This window comes from Tinamus guttatus, unplaced genomic scaffold, assembly GCF_059628265.1.
Source record: "Tinamus guttatus ecotype Peru unplaced genomic scaffold, ASM5962826v1 Tinamus_guttatus_pri_ptg000503l, whole genome shotgun sequence".
In the NCBI taxonomy this organism is placed as follows: Eukaryota; Metazoa; Chordata; class Aves; order Tinamiformes; family Tinamidae; genus Tinamus; species Tinamus guttatus.
This window is the reverse complement of record NW_028289037.1, coordinates 5246938-5271971: the sequence shown is the minus strand read 5'-3', so window position 1 is coordinate 5271971 and position 25034 is coordinate 5246938. Positions and strand designations below refer to the sequence as shown.

General features: G+C 39.4%; 1 protein-coding gene across 1 annotated transcript in view; it reads left to right on the top strand.

The window, feature by feature from the left end:
- MEOX2 (mesenchyme homeobox 2) overlaps positions 1-12937 on the top strand; it is a 56852-nt gene extending 43915 nt beyond the window's left edge. The window contains exon 3 of the mRNA XM_010216097.2: positions 11636-12937. Within this exon, the coding sequence (XP_010214399.2) occupies positions 11636-11860 (225 nt within the window). The 3' untranslated portion in view covers positions 11861-12937. The remainder of the gene's footprint in view (positions 1-11635) is intronic.
- Positions 12938-25034: the final 12097 nt, after the last annotated feature.

Sequence of the window (25034 nt, the reverse complement as noted above, 5' to 3'; positions counted from 1 at the left end):
ATGCTATTACTCCCTAAAAAGGAAATCTGAGTTACAAGACTGAAATGAAATAAGTGCCTCAAATGCCTAGATATTAAGAGTGCACTTTAAGAGCATTATAAGCACATCTGGTGGTAGGATGGCTCTATTATGGTATTGTAAGAATTCCAGCAGTATAGGTACATATAATTCCTGCTCCGTCTCCTATAGAATGCACTCGCAGTCCCTGCTCAGCCAGCAGTTAATAATTTTCAGCTGGCAGGCCTCTGTGATATTCTGAAGAGACAGTTAGGCTAAAAAATCTCTTGGCTCCCTAGATATTTGTAACCTTCACAAGCGCATTCTTGGCTTTTTTGTCCATCCAGATAAACTTGGAGAAAGTGCCGTCCAAACTTTTTAATATCTCACTGTGGGATGAGGAGAGGAAGCAGCTGCAGTGGGGTATCAGAGGCGTGGCAAAATGGACATTTTTATGGAGCTGGTCCTGCCAAATATAGAAGGAGTAGGAGATCTTTCCACCTCACCAGATCTTTTTGCTCGGGGCTAATCAAAAGAGCAATGTTGCAGTTCTGCAGGCTAGCTAAGGTTACCGGAATAAACAGTCCAAATACGTAATGCTTCTGTCTGCCAATACAAATGGAAAATCCCACCTAGTCAGATTAAATTCTGCTGATGGCAAGGAGAGGGTTTATTTCTTGGTAACTTTAATTTCCAGTACCCTCCCCAAAGCCACCAGTTGTTTATAAAATTTCTTAAATCATTGTGTTTTGGGCAGTACCAGTGGTTCCCAGTATGGGAAGAGTGACTTTACCAGAAGTGTCTTTACCAGAAAGATGAGCAGACAGGATTATTACTTAAATTCATTTGGTCAATGCTAGTATAATATCTAGGGCAATGGGACCTTGAAGCATTTTGCTGCTATGACTATACAAATGAAGAAATATAATCAGTCCTGGTGTTAGGCATTGAATTTCAATCCATAAGGTAAGAGTAGATCCTTATTCTTTTGGGATGATCATGGCTCCACCAGAGATTAGTTCAAAGCTCCTCAATTAGTCCTCAATTAGTTTCACGCCAGAAAGAGCTACATTTCTAAGGTTAGGCGACAACATTTTTTCACCAGTGTACTTTCAAATAAAGTCAAAGCATGGATTGATATGACATAGTTGACCCTGTCTGTCTGATTTATTATACTGTCACATCTTGTCTGAAGGGCAGCTGCTTATTCCAAGCTTTCATGTATTCAGCACTATCTATACATCTATAATAACGAGTCTGTGTGGCTTGAAATCCTCTGGATTTTTTTCTTTATTTAAAGTAACACTCTTAAAATAAAACTCAGTAATACTTTTTTGTTTGTCTTGAGAAATGTAAATACTCACAATGAGAATTTCTATGCTAACTCGGTTTGTTCTTTCTTAGGAAAGAATGCTCCTGGCACACTTAATTACAACCCATGCATAATTTTGATTTGTGTGATAATTCTTTAAAAAAGGTACATGGCAGAACTTCAAACACCATATTTACTTCTGCACTATTTATTGGATTCTAGCAAGCAATCCCATGTGCAAAGATGCAAGTGCCTCAAGCTGCTCGCCATGAGTGGACCCTGCACCTGCAGAGAAACCTCATGGGCTCCTGGGTGGGGAGAAACCTCTGGCTGGGCCAAGCAGCATATGAAATACAGACAGAAATGTTAGTATGTGTGGCCATTTTTACAAAGTCAGGAAGGCTCTGCTATTCTCCACCCCTACCCTTTCTTAGACATAAAGCCTAACAAAGATCTGATTTGCTTCGCAGATCTTGAAAGGAGATAGGAACATTTTTAGCTTCATGGTCACTTTGAAAAAAAAAAAAAAAGACTTACAGGTGGTCTTGGGGGGTAGCTATAAGTCAAAGGGAATTTTTTATGCCAGATATTGAAAAATATAGAATCTTTTTCTGATGTCACTAGTTCCTTCTCTCCAGGGCACATCAAAGTGAAAATAGTGGCAGCTCCCAGAAGCTTGCTAGCTTTAAGACCTGAGGTTGATTCTGTGGCTAGTTCACTGTCAAAAGTCTCAAGATTGGCTTGCTTTGGAAGGCAAAAGTCCCTCTAGATTTGAACTGTGTAACTAGTTTAAATGAATACAAATGAAGGTGCTTCTCTCTTGGCTTCGGAGGTGGCTTCCACAGCCATAGGGCCCTAGAGGATTGTCACGGACCAGTAGTCGGAGGTTATTTTCTGCTGAGTTCTTCTTGTGGACATTTAACGTTCTTTACACCAAAGTTGTAGTAGAGAAATGTGTCAGCATACTCAGCCAAAACTAGCCCAAATTACCAAGCGCCCTTTAATTTTCGCATTTAGTTGACCTGAGCAAAATGGACGCAGAGTGGTACAAGCTGGAAGTTTTTCCATGGAGTAAAACACTATACACACAAGTAATTCATCCACATAAAAAAGGCCTGTAGAAAGTAATGGCAAAGACTTGCTGAAGTTAATCTATATCAATTGATTTCCCACCATGTGCCTGCTTCGTAGATTTCTCTCTATATATGCAAAGACAAACTGCAGGAGAATAAGGGGCAGGGAGTCCTAGCAGCAGCCCCACACCCTGCCTTTCTTTGCCCCCCCCCACACTCCAAAAAAAAAGATACTGATGATATAAAAAATATTCCTTTGAGATTATGTACAACAAACCAATTCTGTGTTTTCTGTAAGAGGAGATGACCTGCAACAGTGAGTCCAGTTCTGTTTAAACCATGTTAACTCTGAAACCTAGTTAGGAGAAGCTCCGAATAGATTTCACTGGTGGAGAAGGTCACATTTTTTTGGAGGGAGTCAAGGGAGCTAAATTGGTTGTTGTCAAAGACTTCTGAAATGGGAAAAAAACGCTGCAGTCCCTGCTCTTCTCAGAAATATAATGCGTGTTCCATCCCTGCCTAAACGTGGGAGGTAGAAAGGAGAATGCACCACCTAAGCAGGACCCGAACCTCAACTGACTTCTCTGTAACAGAAAACCGGGGCTCCCTCCTACACCTTCCTGGGTGCCAAGAGCTCCAGCTGTCCTTTGTGCATCTGCCAAATGCTCCCCTTTTCTCAACAGCTGCTACAGAGCTCTTGTGTGTGCTAGCTGCAAATCCTGCAGCATGACATGGACCAGATTGCTTTGAATCGTGGAGCAGGTGATTTACTCAATTTTATTCACAAGGCACTGGTGCCACTAGATAATTTCTGGAGAAAAGTTTTTTTTCTTTTTTTTTTGCTCGCTAATATATTTTGTTACTATTGTGTAATGACTAAGAAGATATTTAATATTCAGATATTCAGATATGTATTTAAACTGTTTTTAGGCTTAAGATATGTTTAAGAGTTTTATGAGGTTCATTTTGTTTGTTTGTTTGTTTGTTTGTTTTTATTGGGAATAGAAATTCCATTAAATCATACAAGCAAGAAAAAATAGGTTTAATTGAATGGAATTACCTGAACTTTCCTAGGTACATTATTTCTCTCCCATGAATGCCACATGGTTGAAAAATAACAGATTTATGTAAAAACATGTGTTAGTTAGAGTGACTTAGATTAGCTGGTAATTTAAACTACCATCTTTGTAACTGTTTGAAATGAACAAATTTGCTTCTTTCAGCCCTTGTATTTATTCACACATTAGGGCAGGAAAAGAAGTTTTCCTGTTTCTTCATTCATATTTCCTTTTGTAAATTTGTTGCATAAATTATCATGAAAATATTATCTCTGTATCTGTGAAAAAGGTAAGTTCCATCTGTATAACACCAGTCATTTCTGCAAGTTCAGGAGTTTGACTTTCTTTAAAACTTGGCAGCACATATGTAGTTACTGGATTTGTTTCAGAGCTAAATAAAGTCCAGAAGGAAAGCTTTCTTTTTTTTTTTTAACTCTGAAAGATCAGAATTATTTTTGTTATGCATATGTTTACATGGAGTAAACATGTTTATTGGAGTAAAATAAAATAGATTAAAAAAAAATAAAAAGCAAAATGGACATTGGCTGCCCTGGGGCAAAAAGCTTAAAAGGCTTGTTGATTTGGTCCTTATGCCACATCACTTAAATGATGGAATATGGGATGCTGACTTAAAAGACTCATTATTAGACATATGAATCTTTTTTAGGAAAGTAACAGTTTTACGTAGCAAAGCCCTCTTATATTTGATTTTTAAGGTTTGTGAGCTATCAAGCCTTAAATTTTACTCTTGTTTGGGGGTCATGGACCTCTAAAATCACATACTAATAAACATGTACTTTATTTGAGGAGAGAGCTCTTTCCAGGAGAAATATCTGATTATTCAATAAAAAAAATTGCAGGCAGTTAAGGAAGTTGTGCAGTTTTAACTCAGTTAATTCTTCCTTTTTCTATATTTTTTTTCTTTATTAAGGAATAACCTTTAATTATAGTAATTATCTGTTTAACTTTTCTCTGCAAGTACAGAATGCTAAGTACAGAAGGCTAAAATCCCACTTCAAGCAAGATATGATGAATGCTATACATTAACAGAATGTGATAGAAGTTAACCATTCTCAAACCTAATGTAGCTGAAGTGCTCTGCTGAAAGAGCAGTATTAAAACCAACTTTTAAGTAATGTGTTCCTCTGGAACCAAAATGGCATTATGCAGTAATACTGAGATAGAGTTGGAAGACAGCACTTAACGTGGCCCTTTGGCCTACTATTGTTAGTATATATTGATTGCTTTAGTAATGTAGACACTGTTACTAGAAATGTCAAAACCTTTGTTTGGATCCTCATCCTGTGATTCCAACAGAGGACTCCTTAAAACAAATTCCGCACCAGAAGATCTCTAGAGATCTCTTCCAGCCTCAACCATTGTGTGATTCTATGAAATTATTTTCTTAGGCATTTACTTAAGTAACATCCTAAACATCAGATATGGAGATGCAAATGCTAAACAACTTGTCAACTGAGGGAAAAGAAGCTGCACTTTTGTGCCAGTAAGCAGATGTGCTTAAAAGACTGTCTCATAAGTGCTGATTTAGAAACAGCTGTTGATGCTACCATAATTCTTAATATAGTTAATTTCCCTCCACTTCTTTTGCTTTCCATACACACACACGCTTGCACTATGCAGTTAAGTTGGGCTAGATAGAGGGTTGAGAAGAGGGAGTGTGTAATAATAGTAATAGTAATAATAAGCAATCGAGCTCTTAGAGTTGAGAGTGAACACTCTCAGCTTGTGCTAACTTAGACTTGAAGAAAAAACACAAAATGTTCAGAAGACCTACAATATTATTTTTCTCATAGAAGATCTTTAAACTACTTTTAAAGGATGTAGTTTTTGCAAAAGTTGAAATTAAAACGAACTAATTCTTTCTTACTGGGGAAAAGTTTGAGAGTTTTTTTCACTTCAGTCGGGGTCTGTCTTCTCTTTCATTTCTTTCTTTCCCTCTTTACTTATTTTTCTCTGCATTTTTCTTTTTCTCTCTCACAATCTTTTGCTTTTTGCTCTTTCACATTCAGTCTTGAACGTGAAATCTCACTGTTGCAGTTCAAATGGCTGCAGCGACCTGGTTCAGGGACGGCACGGCGACCACCCCCAAGCCACTCGGGCTATCAGCTAGTTGACAGCAATGTGGTGGACGGCAAATGGGCCTTTATTGATGGGAAACAAGGTGTTATATATCTAGGTTTACAACGTCACATCCGTCTGCTTACACCATAGACTAAACACTATTGGCTACTAGGGGCCCTATCTTTCCGTACAGCACGATATCTTCCGGCCGCCGTTCCCTAACTATCTGCAACAACTTCCCCCCTCCCTATGCATAACAAAACTAGCTAAAATACAACTATCTTATTCTTATTACTATCTTATTCTATTCTTATAGTTATACCAATCTTAAAATTACATATCATAAACTTGACATAAAACATAAGGCACAAAGAAGAAGGCGCGTAGAAGGTAGGGGATGACAGGTAATACCAGGGTGTAGGAATAGGGTGTACCTTGGGATAACTTGGGGGTAATACTGAGTGGATATATTCTTAAAGCAGTTGTTGGTGTTCTACTAACATGATGTTAACCTTCTCTAGCCGATTCTTGACAAATGGCATGAGCTTATTCAATATACAGGGTCCAAAGATTAGCGTCATCATGATCATTGTGATCGGCCCTATCAAGGTGGATATCAGGGTGGTTAACCACGGCGAACCGGTGAACAAATTTTTGTACCGGCTGCGTTTGGAACAGGGTTCAATGGGTGCTAGTTGGCAAGGCATGGCACTGAAAACTGGTGGCCCTGTAGTTATTTTTGTACTAATTGCTTGAGATTGTTCGATCTGTTCAAGTACCCCATTTAAAGGGCTGGTGTGACTCTACCTGTCCTATAGTGACAAGCTGCAAAATTAAGATAACGCAAAGGCATCGCGGCCCCCTCTTGCGGAGGCTGTTTTGTTGTTTTCTGGATTCGGTCAGCGTGGAACTCGCAGGCTCGGGCGGGACGCTTGTCACCGGGGTGTACGGGTTACGGGGGTGTCCGATGATCTGGTCCTGTGAACAGAAACTCACAATTTTCATTAGTTTTATTTTAAAGGTAACAGCCTCCTGAATTGGGGTCAGATGCTCTTCCTTTGCAACATGCTTAATCATGAATGCTCCCGCCGGTTTTTCTTTAATTCGGATGTTTACCTTCTTTTTCTCCTTCCTTAAGTTTGAATCGGTTGTGAGCCACTCGTCCTGACTAGTGGCTGATCCGGAGTCGGAACTCGACTGACTGGTCACTTCCGGGCTCCGGTACTTTTTCTTTGGGCTTCGGCGTTTTTTGAAATGTCCGCTCTGATCGGTTCTCCGCCCCTCCCTCAGGCTCGCTCCAGGCCCCTCACTCGGACCTCCTCTCCGCCCCTCCCTCGGGCTCGCTCCAGGCCCCTCACTCGGACTTGCTCTCGACCCCTCCCTCGGGTCTTCTCTTTGTCCCTCACTCGGACTTGCTCTCGACCCCTCCCTCGGGTCTTCTCTTTGTCCCTCACTCGGACTTGCTCTCGACCCCTCCCTCGGGTCTTCTCTTTGTCCCTCACTCGGACTTGCTCTCGACCCCTCCCTCGGGTCTTCTCTTTGTCCCTCGCTCGGACTTGCTCTCGACCCCTCCCTCGGGTCTTCTCTTTGTCCCTCGCTCGGACTTGCTCTCGACCCCTCCCTCGGGTCTTCTCTTTGTCCCTCGCTCGGACTTGCTCTCGACCCCTCCCTCGGGTCTTCTCTTTGTCCCTCGCTCGGACTTGCTCTCGACCCCTCCCTCGGGTCTTCTCTTTGTCCCTCGCTCGGACTTGCTCTCGACCCCTCACTCGGGTCTTCTCTTTGTCCCTCGCTCGGACTTGCTCTCGACCCCTCACTCGGGTCTTCTCTTTGTCCCTCGCTCGGACTTGCTCTCGACCCCTCACTCGGATCTTCTCTTTGTCCCTCGCTCGGACTTGCTCTCGACCCCTCACTCGGGTCTTCTCTTTGTCCCTCGCTCGGACTTGCTCTCGACCCCTCACTCGGGTCTTCTCTTTGTCCCTCACTCGGACTTGCTCTCGACCCCTCACTCGGGTCTTCTCTCCGCCTCTCCCTCGGACTTCCTCTCGGCCCCTCCCTCGGGCCGCCCTCAGGTGTCCGGTCACTCCCATTGGTTTCCGGTTCCGGCGCCTCACTCGCGCCGGGGGCATCCTCGCCCCGCCCTTCCCCTTGTGGCTCGGCGCCATTTTGAGGGGCATAGGGTGGCGGCCTGGCCCAGACGTCATTATGCTCTGACTTCTTTTCAATGTTCCTGGCTTCCTCGGCTAGCTCGCTCCAAACAGATTTCGGCTGTTTCTGCTCCTCTGTAAGCGGGGCGGGGCTCGGGGATGGAGGGGATGTTTCACCCTCTTGCTGACCTTTAGGCTCAGCAGAATTGCCATCATCTGGGGGGTCCAAAGTCTGCGCAGTTGTCCCGATTCCCACTTTGGACGTGGCAAATAAACAGTCTTTTACTGCTACCCAAGTCTCCTGCTCTTTCATAGCTTTCTGTAGGGCTTGTACAACTTTTCCCCAAGCCTTAAGGTTTTTCTCACAACCTGAGAACATTGTCTCCTCAGCTAATGCCATAGTACATTTGTCCCACAGTTCAGGGTGGAGAATATCCACCGGCTGGTCTATAGCCTTAATTTTCAAAAGCCTTGTAACTGCAAGAGTAAAATCTTTTGGCTTACAATCAATCCCCCAGTACTTATGTAATTGCGATACGACCTTTATGAGGGCTTCCATCCTCCTTGTTGATTCAGTAGTGTCCCCTTCGCCGGGGTGGTCCACTTGCTCTGGCTGCTGCTCACGCTGCTCGCTCATCCAGGCGATGACGTTCCCGGGTTTCGGCACCACTTGTTGCAGTTCAAATGGCTGCAGCGACCTGGTTCAGGGACGGCACGGCGACCACCCCCAAGCCACTCGTCCTATCAGCTAGTTGACAGCAATGTGGTGGACGGCAAATGGGCCTTTATTGATGGGAAACAAGGTGTTATATATCTAGGTTTACAACGTCACATCCGTCTGCTTACACCATAGACTAAACACTATTGGCTACTAGGGGCCCTATCTTTCCGTACAGCACGATATCTTCCGGCCGCCGTTCCCTAACTATCTGCAACATCTCACTCCTGAATCTCACTCCTCCTCTCTTGATTTTTGATTCTTTCTTGTTCATTCTCACTCTTTGCCTCTTGCTTTCTCAATATATTCTGTGTGTTTTGTGATACACCTGTAATGGTTTCAAGTAAATTGTTCATGTTTTTCATGAATCAGTGTAAATTGTTGCTTCGAAGCACTTCATACAGCGTGTTTCACTTCCTTCCTATTACTAAAATATTGATAGATTGCATGTCAGTAAGTACTACCCTTTCCCCTTATTGGCTCTTCAACTGCAGAGGAAGTTCAGATTTCAGATATCTAAATTTGATCTCTGGAGGAAATAACAAGTGACGGACCTTTCTGATATTATTAGCCTATGAGCTTTGAAGACTTCTGTCAGAATCAATTGAACTCAGTGGAAAAACCCCCATTGACATTGGTGTATTTTGGATCAGGCCAAAAGAGGATTTCAATACTTTGTAACCGAAAATATATATATTAAAAAAAAAAAAAAAAGCTCTAGCAAACCATATGACAATACATTAAATTAATGCAGCAAATGACACCAAACTAAGATATCTCATAATATTTATATAATAAACTTCACTTTCAAGTTTTTGGATTATAATATTTGGTATACCAAATAAAGACATTTCCTATTTGATATTTTTGAGTCAATCAGATGTAAATTATTTGAAGAAAATATTTAATTAAAAAAAACCCAAATCACTCTCTCTTTTTCTTTTTAAAATAAAAGCCTCTCCTTTACAGTCAGCCCGATGGGCTACGTTCCAGGCCATGGAAGTGATTAGTGAATGTTCTCCTTGGGGAACAGCAGGGTTACTCTCTTCACACCACACTCCAGAGAGCGCATGCAAAGATACTTGGCATGCTTTTAGCCCTGCCTTCCCTGAAGGCTGCATTTCCCAGACTTGGGAGCAGACATAGCAGCGCTTGCTGGACACGTGGAGGGGTTTAGAAAACCAGTTTGCCCTTCTTGCAAAGGGGAATCGCCTTCTTGCACTTGATTTATGCAGGTGTGCAGCCGTCCCTGGGGCAGGTGTTTTGGAGCATCATTGGGTGAGCTAGTGCCAAGGCAACCCATGTGAATTCAAATGCAACCAGATTAGTTAGGCCGGCAGATCTAAGGGCTTGGCTCTGTCCTTGACAGTGCCTGTAGGAGTGTTGCCTTTGGTTTCTGAAGCCAACAAAGAGGAAATGAATGCATTTGGATGCCAGTAAGCTGGCTGAATCCAGGTCATGCAGTGAAATTTTTGCTTCAAATACAACACTGTCATTTTTCTTGAAAGGTATTTTGCATACTTTATTATTTTGTTTTAGGCTTTCCATGCTGCGACTTATTCCATGAGTGTTCACGGACAGGAAAAGACACTGAAAACTGCTCAGATCTTTTAAGTGTCTCTCCAATCCTCTCCTCTCTTGTGGATGGAATAAAATTCTCTTTTCAGGAAAAAAAACGAAAAAAAAAAAGAGTGACAGTATCCTGAGGTGCTGGTTGAATCCAGAGTCTATATATTTTTTTATCTTTAGATTAAGACCGCAATTCCATTTACTCTTTTACTACACTGTCTGGCACTAATACAGTAGTGTCTTTTACAAGAGAAACTTCATTGTCTTAAAAAACAAAAATAAACGAAGTGGCATCTGTAACTTCCTCCAGAGTGCTGCCAGTGCTATCCTAACGCTGTGCCCTTTTGGAGACACTGTTTCTGATATATGACCTAAATATGATAATTCCCAACATCACAGCAGCCAGTAATAAATACCTTCCCCTTTATACTCATTTCACTTTACAAGCCAGATTCTTTGGCTCTGATGGAGAGATGAGAGGAAAGGATGTGTTGTGCTTTGAGGCTCTTAACTAACCTGGAATCGTTTTGCTCTTTTCCCAAGTGATTGACTGCAACAGCTCACATTGGCTTCAACAGGAACATGGTGAATTAAAAAAAATAAATATTCCTCTCTTCTTTACCACATATGTACGTGCTAACTGTGATGGTAACTATCCATTTCGTTGCAGTAAAGTCTTTTTGTAAAACTCAGAGTGATAGTAAAGGTTAAACACTGCAATATTTCCTGGATGTATAAGACAGATTTAGCAAAACAGCATTTTTGTGGCTCTATTACTCATGTTGTACAATGTGTCCTGCTGTGACTGTTCCTTGCTGTTTCATTTAAAACTCTGCAACACACTCTGCTAAACACAGCAGAGGATACACTGACATTGCAAGCTTTCTCTCTTTGTTTCCCAGAGAAAAAATACAGACATTGTTTATCTTTTTCTGTAGAACATTCATGTTTAGCAATGCACAAAGGCACATACTGGAGACTTTTAGTACAACTAACTCTCAGTGGATCAAAAATTCACACATCACACAATTCACACTTCTCGTTCACACATCCTGCTTTCAGTGACAATATTTTAAGTTGCTTTGAAATCGGGTAATTATTTATCAGAAAATACACTCGGGAACTATGGCTAAATAGAATAGGATCTAGGATCTGGAATAGGGTCAGTCAACTACGATCTTTCAGATATTTTTGCAAAATAGGGAAGTTTTGGTTGTGAGAAATCTTCTTTCGGATGCTTTATCAAGAAAAAAGAAAGCTTTTAAAGTGCTCCTCTTGAATCTCACCTTTTTAGAGAAACAAAAGGCAATGCAAAGTTTTAAGCAGAAAGACACCTTCCGAAGTGATTGGCATCCTTTGAAATGTATAAGAAAGGGGAGTGTGGGTCTGGGTCACCACACTGGGCTCTCTACTACACCAAAGGTGTGTTCTCGTCTGCTACCATTTTGCTTACACTTCTCTAGCTGTGAAGGGACATTCACATTTTTTTCAGGATGCCCTTGGCACATGGTTGGTGGCACTGGATTGCCTGTTTTTCAGGGAAGCCCTGCTGCACTTTTTCCAAAATGGATGGAAATGCAACATGCTAGGCAGAAAAAAAAAAAATCTACTGCTACAAGGATCGCTATTGACCTCTAATGACACCATCATTATTTTTTGTGTTTTGTCTCTCTTTCATGAAGGTCAAAGTTTGGTTCCAGAACAGACGGATGAAGTGGAAGCGAGTAAAAGGGGGCCAGCAAGGGGCAGCAGCTCGGGAGAAGGAACTGGTGAATGTGAAAAAGGGCACGCTGCTCCCCTCCGAGCTCTCCGGCATCGGGGCCACTGGGCTGCAGCACACGGGGGACTCACTAGCCAACGACGACAGCCACGACAGTGACCACAGCTCTGAGCACGCACACTTATGATACACGACGAGTGTCCCAGCTCCATTCTCAGGAAAGATGCTTTGCTGGCAAGCCTTACACGGGCATCGTTTACGTATGCAAGTGACTCTGGCAGTGATTTTAAAAGTTGTTATGGAAAATTCAGGCTTATTGTGTCTGCTTTCTTGATTTTTAGATGGTTTACAGTAAGTGCCATGTCTTAAAGGTGCCTCAAGAGTGGAGAAGTGGAAGATGAACTTACTTTGAACATTCCAGATTTGTTTGTCATGTTTATGACAGCGGGCAGGTATTTTTGCTTTAGCTTGCACTGAAAATTACATTGCTCTCAACAGACATTATATTCTGAAAACCACAGTGCCACAAAATCACTATCTAGTGGATAAGAAATGTATTTTAACTCTGTATATATTTACGTTACAGCATTTTCCTGTCTTCACTAATTTTAGCAATGCATTCATATTAGCGATGCCAATAGTCACTCATGACAATAAATGGCTTTCTGTCTCTCTATTTTTGTTTTGTTTTTCCAAAGACATACAATACATCCAGATACTTTTGTTCAAGTAACGAACAATAAAATAGTATCTGCTAGGACACATCCTTGTATGGCAGACAAAACAAACGTTATGTTGCATTTACTATCAACTGCTGCTAATAGGGTATTATTAAACTTACCTATCTCCTCAATTCTTCTTATCTTATAACTGCAAGAATGATTTTTAGGATCATAAGGATAGCCCAGTAACCTGCCAGAAAGAATTTCATGTTCTGCCCATGCTCAGTGGAAATTCCCCAAAGAATTACTCATTCCTCCTTTGTCATTTTTGAGTACGTTGTTAGAAACTGACACTCTGCAGAAATGTTGTCTCTTCATTTTCAGTTTTAGAACGAACAGATAAGCTGAAAGTTTTTATCAAATGCTTATGTTGGTAGAAATCAGAAGATGAAGGTATTGTGTCCCAAGTGTAAAATCAAGACACATTTTCTGTTATAGGCTTTTGTGTACATACAGGCAAACAGCAAAACCCAAAATTTAATGCAAACCATTGATTGTACTTTGTAAAGAAAAATGTTTAATAAATAATCCTTTTTAAATAATTCTGGTCTCTTTACAGTGATTTCATAGAAAAAACAAAGTGTTTTTTGTAAAAGTTCTAAGCAGCTCTGACTTCTTTGTTTTTTTTTTTTTTTTTTTGGAATTTCATCTCTCTCTGAACAATACAAAGCTATGTTTCAAATTTAGGCTTTTAATCTTGGATGAACCTTCCACCTTGATCCATTTGGAAAACTCTTTCCTTTAGCAGGAAGAAAGCATCAAGCAGCTAATGATGTCTTCAGCCAAAAACAACAAGAGTCTGTTGAACCACTTTTCCAGACCTAGAACAAATATCAAGGGATATTTCGTTTTGCCTTGTAGAAATGGATTAAAAGGAATAAATATCAGGAAAGTGATGTATACTTATACTATCTTGCCTTTGTTCAATAAAACTGTTCAGAAGAAAAAATATTTCCCCCAAAAACTTGTGAGATTATAACAATTAGTTGAACTGTGTAGAGTGATAGAGGAGCAAAATAAAAAAGTGAGAGGAAATGTGAATATCATAGTAAATGTGAGCATTCATTTAAGCTCTATTATGCAGAGTAGTGGGATATCCTTATTGTTAAATGTGTTTGAGACCTCTGAGTCTGATATCCTTCTTTGCACTGTAAGTCTGTTCTTTATAACACATTTTATGACACATTTATTTAATCGGGATACTTCTAGTGTTAGGGACTATCCAATATGAATAATGATGGCAGTCTTTGAACCGTAACAATTTCCCTCAATCTGTTGAGATGCAGAGTGAAATTAGAAGGGAGAGAAACATGCAAATGGACTTACAGCACTAGGAGTATTACAAACAAATTATGTAACTATGACCAAATTCTGTAATTTTATATTACAGAAAAAAGAGACACCTAACATAACTGATTTAAAAGCAGCTCAGATTTTGGATTTAACTGTAACGGGCAAAGTGGTAACCTCTCAGATTACTTAACGACCTCTGGTGACTTTAAGCTCAGTGCAATATGGTACAGGGATCGCTCACCCAAAAGACTAAGCAGGGTGAACTTCTTATCATGGTGCTGAAGGAATGTACTGACAGGCACAGCACCACAAGATACAGATCTGTTTCTTCCAGACTTCAGCTAACTCACATTCCGGTCCCAGCAGTGACCTCCACGCACTTCAGTTGTGGTTTGAGAGTTGGTGGACCGGCTTGGGACTCACCAGGGCACATAATGTCCAATGCTGTTCTTGGTTCCTATTACTCAAATGCTAACTTATGGAAGCTGCTGGGGTCAGTCACACATTACGACTACATACTGAAGTTTTAGCATAACTGCCTTATTGACATCAGCTATGGATAAAAGCTTTTGAACTTTATGTTTTACATTCATTGGCTTTTATCTTACTTCAGATTTAAGAGGTTTTATCTACCAAAGTAACCTTACAGGATGGCTAAGTATGATCATCAGGCTCTAAGACGGTTATTTGCCCAAGGATGTGCAAACACTTGGTGGCAGAATGAAACATAATGAATAGTACTTTTGTTTATTTTGTTGAGTCCAGTTATTAAGTATAGGCTGATGATTTTTATATCTTAGCACTGATGAACCGGGCTTTTGAGGACTAGCATCATATTTTTGAAGCTACAATAACTACATTATTATTTCTGTCCAGAGTCTGTCTGTCTTTGATTTTCTGCAGTTAACATATCACTGACTCAGAGAAAGAAAGGTGGAATCTGAAAAAAAAACTTCACTGAAAATCCCATTTATTATAAAAAGGGAGGATACTGTGCAGTTTAATTTTTCACATGATGGATGATCTAAATTCTGTCTTCTGCTGTCTCTAGTATATGAGGCTATATACTATTTGTAGGTTTCCTTTCTCTTCCACTCATAGCTGCTGACTTTTGATTTTGTATTTATGTTTACTGTGGATTCATGCTATTGTTTTCAGATTTATTTTGGTAATAGCAATCCAAGAGGTGAGGTTAAAATAGAATCATAGAATGCTTAAGGTTGGAAGGGACCTCTAGAGGTCATCTAGTCCAACCCCCCTGCACACGCAGGGTCACCTAGAGCACGTGGCACAGGACTGCGTCCAAACGGGTTTTGAAGATCTCCAGGGAAGGAGATTCCAGAACCTCTCTGGGCAGCCTGTTCCAGTGCTCTGTCACCCTCACTGTTAAGACATTTTTCCTTAAGTTCCTGTGGAACTTTCAGGGCTTCAGTTTGTGGCCATTTCCTCTAGTCCTTTCACTGGCCACCAGTGAAAAGAAGCTGGCCCCATCCTCCTCATTCCCTCCTTTGAGGTATTTATATACACTGATCGGGTCCCCTCTCAGCCCTCTCTTCCACCATTAGGAGCTGGCTGAAGTTATTTAATTACAGATCAGTACTAGTTTGGCAATTTCATTAAAGGTATATCTTCTTAACTCTCCTTTTCATCTGTGAAAACACTTTCCCCAAAAAAAAAAAAGTCAGAAAAGGAGCATAAGAGGACTTCTCCTCTTCAGATGCCACATGTATGTCTTTCTATAGGCCGAACATAAAATAAATAAAATTGGTTTATTAACCTTACTTTCCTAAATGAAGACGCTGACTGCTACAATAATATTATTTGTGCAAATAAAGAACAAAATGCATTAAGACGTGCACTCTGAGCAGTTATGAGGAAACACAGTTATATAAGTTAGGGACACAATGTCAGCTTGAGCCTTCGTTTAGAATTTCCTGGCTTCAGTCAGTTTATGTCTCTTGGGTGAACTTGTATTTAATAGAGTACATGCAGTATTTAAGATTGGCTACAAGATTCAAGAAGTTTTAAAGGGTAATGTTTAACCAATTATGTACTGTAATTTAATATCATTATGTAATGTGTGTGGACTGAAAGGAGGAATTCTGTACACAATCTGATGCCTATACTCATTTTGAAAGACAATGTGTCTAATATGCTGCAATAACTTGCACAGGACTTCAGTGATGATACATATTCCTGGCTCAGATTATTGAGTACTTAATAGAGGTCACTTGCATCTCTATATTTTTAAAATTTTTATTCATTTTCATTTAAAGCCATAGGCTTTTGAAATCATTTATAGTTTAAAGCTTCAGCATAGGGTTGGATTTCTATGTAATTCAAGGCCTCTGGCTGTTATGGGGAGCCTCTATATGGCATGATCAGAGGTTATCACAGTCATCTGTGATATAAATTGTAAATATACTAACAGTTTCTCCGAGTCCACAGACCAGAGACCAAGTCATGCATGCAAATTCATTAGTCATTATCCTTTTTCTTGGCATCCATTATGTCGTGATCTCTATCTATGGAAATTTGTAAGACTTTATTTTCATTCCATCGCAAATAATCATCTGGACAATAATCTTGTTTAGTATCCACAAATGGAGAAGACCTTGAGGAATGATATAAATATTGTTAAATAGTAGTCACAGAAAGAAATAATAATAGCTCCTTTTTATGCAAGGCTTTTCTGTAGATGGACTCCAAAGAGTTCTTAAAGAAAGGTAAATTTTCAAATACTTTTTTTTAACAGATAAAAGAGTAGGGGCTCAAGGAATTTGTACTGGCCACCTTGAATCATAGACTCAGCAAGTCTTCTGGAATTAGGTTCAATCTCCTACTAAATGTGCTGCCAAGACTTAGTTCTGCCATGCATTCTTTATCTTGTTTGGTCCTTGAATACATCCTAACTTGCTCCTCACATTTCAGGAGTGAAAATCTTGTCTAGCCCTCAGGACCTTGAGTCCTTCCTCTAATAGATAATTCGTAAAAGAATAAAGTAAAGCAATGGCTATTAAAAGTACACGTGAAAGACATAGTTGAGATGAAAATGAGATACTCTGTGAGGATATGATCTACAACATTAAAGAGGGGAAATGGCATGAGTTTTATTCAGATGACTAAGTGACTGGAATAAAGCATTCTGCCACATCTATGTTTTTCTATAAATGCTTTTTGGCTTTTGTAGAGCAGTGTATTTATTTTAAAATAATAGGTTAAATGTTTGAATTTAAAATATTCAGTTGTGATGTCTAAGTTCCTTTCTCCCAATGTTTGGATTTTGTTTGTAAAATTTGAAAATTTAACTTGCCTGGCCAAAAACCTTGTAAAAAGTTATTCTGCATTAATAAGCAATAAATCTGAAGCAGTTAAGTTTCAGATTCACTTGTGCTTGAAGTAAACAGTGAAGTAACTGATTTCTGTAGGATTTTGCTTGTCTTATAACCACATGATAATATTCGGGTTTTTGTGCTGTAAAAATGTACTTGTTTGATTTATATCAGTTCCAAAAGAACACAAAACAATGACCAGTGCATGCATATATATTGTGTGTGTATATATATATATGTGTATATATACACACACACTGCACATACATACATATATATATTTATATAAAAATAAAACATATATTTAGTATTTAGGGATAGTCTCATCTTTAGCATTATCAGACACTGTATATGCTACTCATGTTTGCTTATGGACTGGTGAACTTCAGGGTTTTTAGAAATATCCTTATTCTGAACAGTTACCACATTCTTTGCCAGGAAAGTCACATGCACAGCTGAGAAAATACTCAAATTTGGGTAAAAGCCCAAATCTAAAATTTATGTTTAAAAGTGCCCTTAGAAAAATTTTATGCAACCACAGCAGAAATTTATTTCAGAGTGTAGAAACTACGCAGGAGAAAAACTAGCATAGAATTAAGACCAACTATAAATGATTTTGTATATGTATTCCTGTAATTCCTATATATATACCTATATATTGGAATTGTGGAAGTTAAACATTTCTACAGTCTTTTAGATCACAATCAATACTAACCACATCACAGAGCTGTTAATTTTCTAGTACTAACGTATTTGGATAAGATGTTTGATTTCTGATGACTGAGTATTATGAAGAGTTCTTTGATTTCCTTTTAGATATCATATTTTTGCAAGAAAGAAGGACTCTTTTAAGGAATCAAAGGACCTCATCTAAAGCCTATGGATAGCAATGGAAAGATTATGATTGATTTCATTGCGATTTGGATTGAGCCCAAAGTATATGCAAAATTTCATACAAATCAGTGGACAGTCCAGGGTTAAGAACGTCAGCCAATAATTTCCAAAGTGACTGTTGACTTTATGCATTCACTCTGACACACAGGATGCAGATTTCAACATAACTGAGAATGTGCTGAAAAGAAGGGTGGCTTTTTGGAGATGTGAATTGTGGACCCCATATTGCCAGTCAGTTGAGAAAATCTTGTTGTTGGTTCTACCAAAAACCTTATAATACTGGATTTCTATAGCTGACAAATCATCACATTATGTTATTAATTATAGGTTTTATAACCAATGGGAAAGAACCTTGCTACAGTGTTTTCCTTCTACAGTAATTTGTAGCATTAGCAGATAAGAAAAATAAAGCACATTATATAAAAGTAGGTTTGAACACATGTTCCTGAATGGTTGAGGGGGGGTGTTGAGGAAGGTAAAACTTTCCTTACTTTCCTTCCACTCAGATGTCTGTCTTGAATTTCTCACAGTTTTTGCAGACAGTTTGGCTCACTTCCAACATACATCGTTGCCTGTCTGGTATGAAAAATGCCATCTGTGGTGCATGGAAGTTCTTTCTTTTAAAAGTGGTCTGCTAATTATTCTTCAGGCAGGTGTTACTAAAGTGAAGTCAGGTGTCAAGCATGGTATAACCTTAGAATTGCCTAAAATTGTTCTGTTCTCCAAAGCTGCTCTATCCCAAAAGAATAGAACAGTAGTAGAGGGAGATGAAATGTTGGTTGATACAGGATTGAGATGACTCATGCTGCAATATATATTGCGGTGGCACTCAAAAATTGAAAGTTAAAGGATGTGGGCTGAATGAAGTGTGTAAATTTTCCAAAACAAATATCCTTCTGATTCGCCTAAGCTCAGTTTCTGTTCCTTTACATTTGCACTGCAGTCTTGCAGAACGTTTAAAACCCTGATGCTCTCAGAAGTTTCAAACAGCATAAGAGGTGGTGGAAAGAATTTCCTTCTGAGCTTTAATAGACTGGGAGAACTGTTTTGTTGAAAAGAGAAGGGAGGATGGCTGCATTGTGTGAATGACACCTGCAAATTCTCACCTATATCCACTCTGCAGAACACTTGCACTTTAAAGCTCCTTGAAGATTAATAGGATGGTTAATGGGCCAGAATCAACACATGGGGGCTGAAGGCAGGCGTTCAGCTGAGCCAGGAGGCCCAGCTCCCAGGATAAGCGCTGCTGCTGCCTCTCATTTACAATAGTTATTCTGCTCCTCTGACTTCCTTACATGACATCAGCCCTCCCAACAGAAGATGAAAACTCACCACATTGAGCCAGATGTTACAACACTTCTCTCTCTCGAGCAGATGAGTGTTGCTAAGAGGTAAGGGATTACTAGTATAAATGCAAGGCTTCCTATTTCCTCGATACTTTTCAGGATGTCTTTTGAATAAACAGTCCTTTCACTGTTTGTAATCTCAGAGCTCAAAATAAATGACGGTGTTAAAAATTTAAAGAAAAAAATTAGGATGAGGAAAACACAGGCACATTTTCCACTCTCGACAGCTAGGCTTCACATTGTTTGCTTTACCAGTGGTGAAAGCAATCTAGCTTTCTCTCCAGCCCTATACAGAACCCTTGACAAAATATTTACAATAGATTGATAAGATATTGAGATAAAGAGTAGTCTATAACTGCAATCTATTGCAGTTATATCTTTGACCAGCCTGAGACATCTGGATGATTTTGAACTACCAGTCTTCTGCTAGGAAGGACAGTTTTACTTTCATAAGGACTTCCTCTTATGTTTTCAATAGTGTGCTTAGAGTCTGCCTGACTTAGCATATTGCGATAATGAGATGTACACAAAGCACTGGCATGCGGCACTATTGAGATGATTTCCTTTTTGGCTCAGCCAGATTCCTGTTAAAAGTTATGTGGACTCTTAAGAGACTAACAAAAGAAGAATTAAAGATCTAGCAATAGTACAAAGATAAGCCTGATGAAGCTGGCGCTAGGATCTCCTGAAATTAAAACCAGACTTTGTGAGAATGCATTTATTGAAATATGCAATGACATTACATTACAGCAGAAGCACAAAACAAAACAAAACAAAAAACATGCACACACACAAAAAAAAAACTTAGAAACCTTCTTTGTCCCAGGTTTGCTCTACCAGGAGACTATAGTCTCCTACAAGTTTGCAAGGTGCATACAAACACCTTCCACTACCCCAGAGTATTTCCTGAAACTGGTAGGGTTTACAAAAAGGTTTGTTCACGGGATGATCCTTTTAGAGTCGGTCCTTTTTGATGAGCCCAGCAGAGTTCCAAGGGCCAAGGTGGATGGAGGTTGCTCCAAAGCTGTGAAGGCAAATGGTAATAGCAGCATCCAGGTATTTAAATAGCACCTAAATCATGCTGAAAGGTGTATATTAAAATTAACATGTAGCCTTAGGCAAATCTAAAACCCCACTGTTCATCCTTTCACCTGCCACCGCTACACAACTATTTCTGAGGTCAAATCTGGCAGCCCTTTAACAATTCAGAGAAGAACAAAGAAGAAGTGAATGTGAATAGTAACATAGCTAACCACAGCTGCACCTTACTTACTTAACACCTCTTGGATTACTGTGATTGTACAAACTGGACAGTAGATTACACTTGTTTCTCCATTTCTTAGTTTCTCCTATCTGAGAGCAGAAGAGTGTTGTGGCACTTTTTTGAAAGTGAATTGGGAACCCCAAACCTGATTATAATAATTACCTATACGCAAAGGATTTTATACTTTCTAGTAACTATGGATTGGCAGATATACTTATCAACCAAGTAATGGCAAATTCCCCAAACTGCCATAACTAAAATCATGCCTGGGCATAATAAATACATCCCAAGCACAAAGAAAGGATGGCAATGTACAAAAATAAAAAATTGCCTGCTCAGTTCTCACAATGATCTTCTCCATTCCAAGTACAAGCAGGTCCTGACTTGACATAAAACCTGAAATTTTATTTTGTAAGTGATGCTGTGATGCTCAAAGCAACAAGGGATTCCTATTTTAAGGATTTTTTTTTATTGTTACAGAACACACAAGCAGTGTTACAGAAATACCTCAAAAGTTTCAATAGGAATTTTACTGGTTGAACATTGTGGGCTTCAAAATTCTTGGGTCCACAAAGGACCTTGAGGCCATTTTTTTTTTAATTGTGAAATGCAAAATAGCGTATTTTATAACTTGCATTTCCTTATACAGATTGGCTATTCAGACTCTGCTAGATTTCGTAATCTTTTAAAAATGAACATGCATTCCCTTAGGTAGCTCATCAGTCTCTTAAAAACTAAAAAGATGATTCATGTCAAAATTATGGAGTTGATTCATGGCAAACCTATCCTAAGTAGACAGAGCTGACCTTGATAGTTGCATCTGGACTCTTGCAAATCTTTTTTTTTTTTTTTTTTGGTTTTCCAGGATTTTCTCTGCTAGTATTTTGACAAATTGCCACAAAAAAACACAAGCCCCTAGTGTGCCCCCCCACCCTCTCAACCTATACATACAAATCTTACTGTTTTGATTGGATTTTGGCTCAGATTTTAAACCAGTAAGTGTTTCAGAACAGGTAAACAATATAGCAAAGAAACCTTATAGACATCTTGATCACAGCTGCTCTGTAAGTTACACTGCAGCACTGGAAGGATTCCCCGCAACTAAATATCAAGGAATACATTCCATACTTATGACATACAAATTCAAAGGCTATATCATTCCCTGAACATAAAAAGAGATTAGAAACATTCATGAATATACGGAATCTTGAAGTTTGGAACTGGAGGGAAGAAGAAAAAATAGACGCTTTGTGAGTTTTGTAGTGAATAGTCTTATTTCTCCCTAAAGCTATGTATAAACATAAATGAAATTTCTATTTATCCTTTCAATATACATTCATCATATAAAAAGAGACAAGTAAAAAAAAATAAGAGTTTTGTCTTAGTGAAACGGGGCAATTATTTTAATATGATTGGTCATACTTGGTTAAATCATTTTATTTATCAAATAACTTTTCAAATTATTCTTGCTTTTTTGTAATATATTAAAAATTCTTTGGCATGAAATGAACTTTTTGTCTGCCAAGTGAAAAAATTTCAAAGGTTAAAATAAAGTTATACTTGAGTTTAATAGGTGGTTCCAGTGTATGTGCATTATGATCATCTTTATCTGATCGTGTAGTAGCTTACCTCACAACTCTTACTGAGTGTCTGCTCTAGACTACAAACATTCCAGAAATATTTCAAGTTTCCGGAAAAAAAAAAAAAAAAAGAAAAGATTTATTTATTTTGTTTGTTTGTTTTGTTAGCCTTTTTTTTTCCCAGCAGCAACAGATTTTAATTAATTAATTAATTATTTCCTGCTTCATTTCCATTCTGGCTTTGATTTTTCTTGAGTTCAGATTTCTGTTTTTAGTTGCTTCTGACAGTTTTTAGAGGTTTCTGGAGCTGTCAGCTCCAGTTACCTGTCTCCTTATAGGAAGGATGTTGATTTAAAAGGGCCTGCAACTTTATTCTTCATCTGATTGCTGCTTCAGGAACTACCTGTTTAGCTGGTCAGCAGTTCAACTAATAGCCCCATAGACACTTATTGAGGCATCTGGGTGGTGAAGAGCACAATCCAACAGTTCAGGGGCTGCTGGAGATAGATAGTGTAGGATTGCCCAGCCTTGTAGCACTGTGGAGGCTGGAAGTTTGTAACTCTAATCCATAAACTACAGCATAGCCTGGATGTGGTCTCTGTCCTGAAGTTATTCTGCTTCATGAGCAACCACCTTTAGAGCAAGCTCCCCAGTGAATTCCCTGAAGGTGGAAAGCATATCCAGGCTGCATGCCCTGTTCCAGCAAACTACTGCCCCTGGCTCCTCAGCCTGCTGGAAGGCAAGCAATTTAGACTCCAGTCTTTCATTTAAAATACCACTTTGTACCTCATCAGATAGAATGCTTCATTTAATCCAAATCTTTTTGTCCCAAATTCACACCACTTAGCTCTTCCAGCTCACTTTTAGGTTCTGTGGCAATCGTGCCCCTCCTGCTAATAGTGCTCTGCCACCTTTAATAGACAAGCATTTTAGTCTTTTAATTTTATTCTAAATAAACAAGTTGATTTAAAGGCTAAATGATATTTGAAGATATTTGAAGAGCATTCTTTACACTAAAATTTCAAGTGTTTTGGTTAGCCTTACTTGAAAAGGTGACTCTTTCTATGCTGCTATCTGAAGCATAGAATAGTTCCTGCATTCACATGCAGCATCATATGTTGGTATGTGCTGTAACTTATGTCATGAGATGCGTTTCATAACTTAGGATCCACCTAGTGTCGCTAGTCATATGTTCTTAATTCAACAACATGAAAGACATTATTCTGGTTATAACAAATAAACAGTTATAAGCACTGATCAAATTGTGCAAAGACCTGTTAAATGGGTTACAACATATCTGATCCAGTGATCTGGATGTGAAGGGCTTCTCTCCTGAATCTCAAGTTGTGTGATACATAGGGCCATATAACACACAGTTTACACCATTAAGCAGCTTGAATTCTGGTGTTTTTAACAAACATTTTATTTCAGAAGGGCAAGTGCAAGGGGTTGCATAGCACTGCATGCCAAATATTAATTTGAAATACCCACAACAGGTGGGTTGCCTGAGTTACTTGATGGACCTGCCTTGAAAATGGAATTTATTTTTCCAGCAACTCCCATTTCCTCCTCCAGTTCTCATCAAAAAAGAAAAAAATACAAAACACATTTCTTCACTAGGAACAAAAGGTTAAAATCTTCCAAGAGAAAACAAGAGATTTCCATGAGAAGAAAATGCTGAACAAAATAATAATAATAAAAAAACCCTAAAAGCCTTTGCCTAGCTCTTCAGATTGCCTGAGTACCCAGACAACTGCTCTCTGACTCATTAGACAGCTGTGCTGTCTGCTTTAAAACTGGGCATGAGCAAGTCAGTTCTCATGGAGCAGAGCATGGCTTTGTGGCTTAAGAGCAGCTTCTTGGATCTACTTCAAGTTGTGTAACCAGCTATCAAGGGAGATGAACAGCCGAAGAACACAACTCCAAGAAAAGCCAGTGACTGAATTAATTGACAGGTCCACTAGGTGAACAGACTGGTAGATGAACACCTGGTAGACTAGGCAAACTAGGAGTCCACCCATGGACAGCTGTGGAGCTATGCAGCCCAGGAAATGAGACATGCAGAAAGAGAATGAACAACCGCTTAGTCAGGCCACATGCCTGTTTTTTGACAAATCTTTCTACAGAGTTCAGATATGGGATATTGAGATAGTTCTGATGCTCTGAAATCCCCAGGCTTCCTCAGCAGGGTATGGCCTTGACAACTATGCACTCCTGATCCTGATTTTTTTTTTTTTATTATTGCTAATGTCTCTCTTAACTTAGGTCTGGAACAATTTAAGCCAATTTTAGCTTTTTGTTTTGTTTGGCTAATTTTTCTGCTGGTGGAGCATGTTAAAATGGTTCAGCACCAGCTCTAATGACAATCAGGTCTTGCGAAAGGAAAGGAAAGCAGTGAGAGCGCACAACGTGCAGCTGGGAGTGGGGAAAGGACATACAGTTTTAGCTCTCTTGGGAACATCTCAACATTACAGCACTGCTCAGGAAAGCCAATGTACAAAAATATTTGAGGGTTTCTTACTTGCGTTTGGCTTCCCCAAATCAGTCAGAGCTTCAGGATAAACCTTTCTACCCATCCTCTTTGCACTCAGCATATCAGCTACACCAAAAGGATTTTCTGTCTCCAACACTGTTTTATTGAATGGAAACTAAAAAAAAAGTAATTTTGAAATATAGAGAATTTGAGATTTGCGGAGTGAGGCCTAGTGAAAATACAGAACATGAATATCAGCTCTCCTGCTGCTCACTGGGAGCTGGTAAAGTGGGTCATTATTCTCAATTTCACAACTTCCATTCTCCAGGCTGGCTTCCTGGGTTGTAGGCCTGGTCTCCAGGAGACCCTCCCTCTGGCAGCTCTGAGGCACAGCTGCGTGTCTTCTCCCTGATCTTTATTGGGGCCTCCACATTTCATGTTACATCCTCTGCCTCCT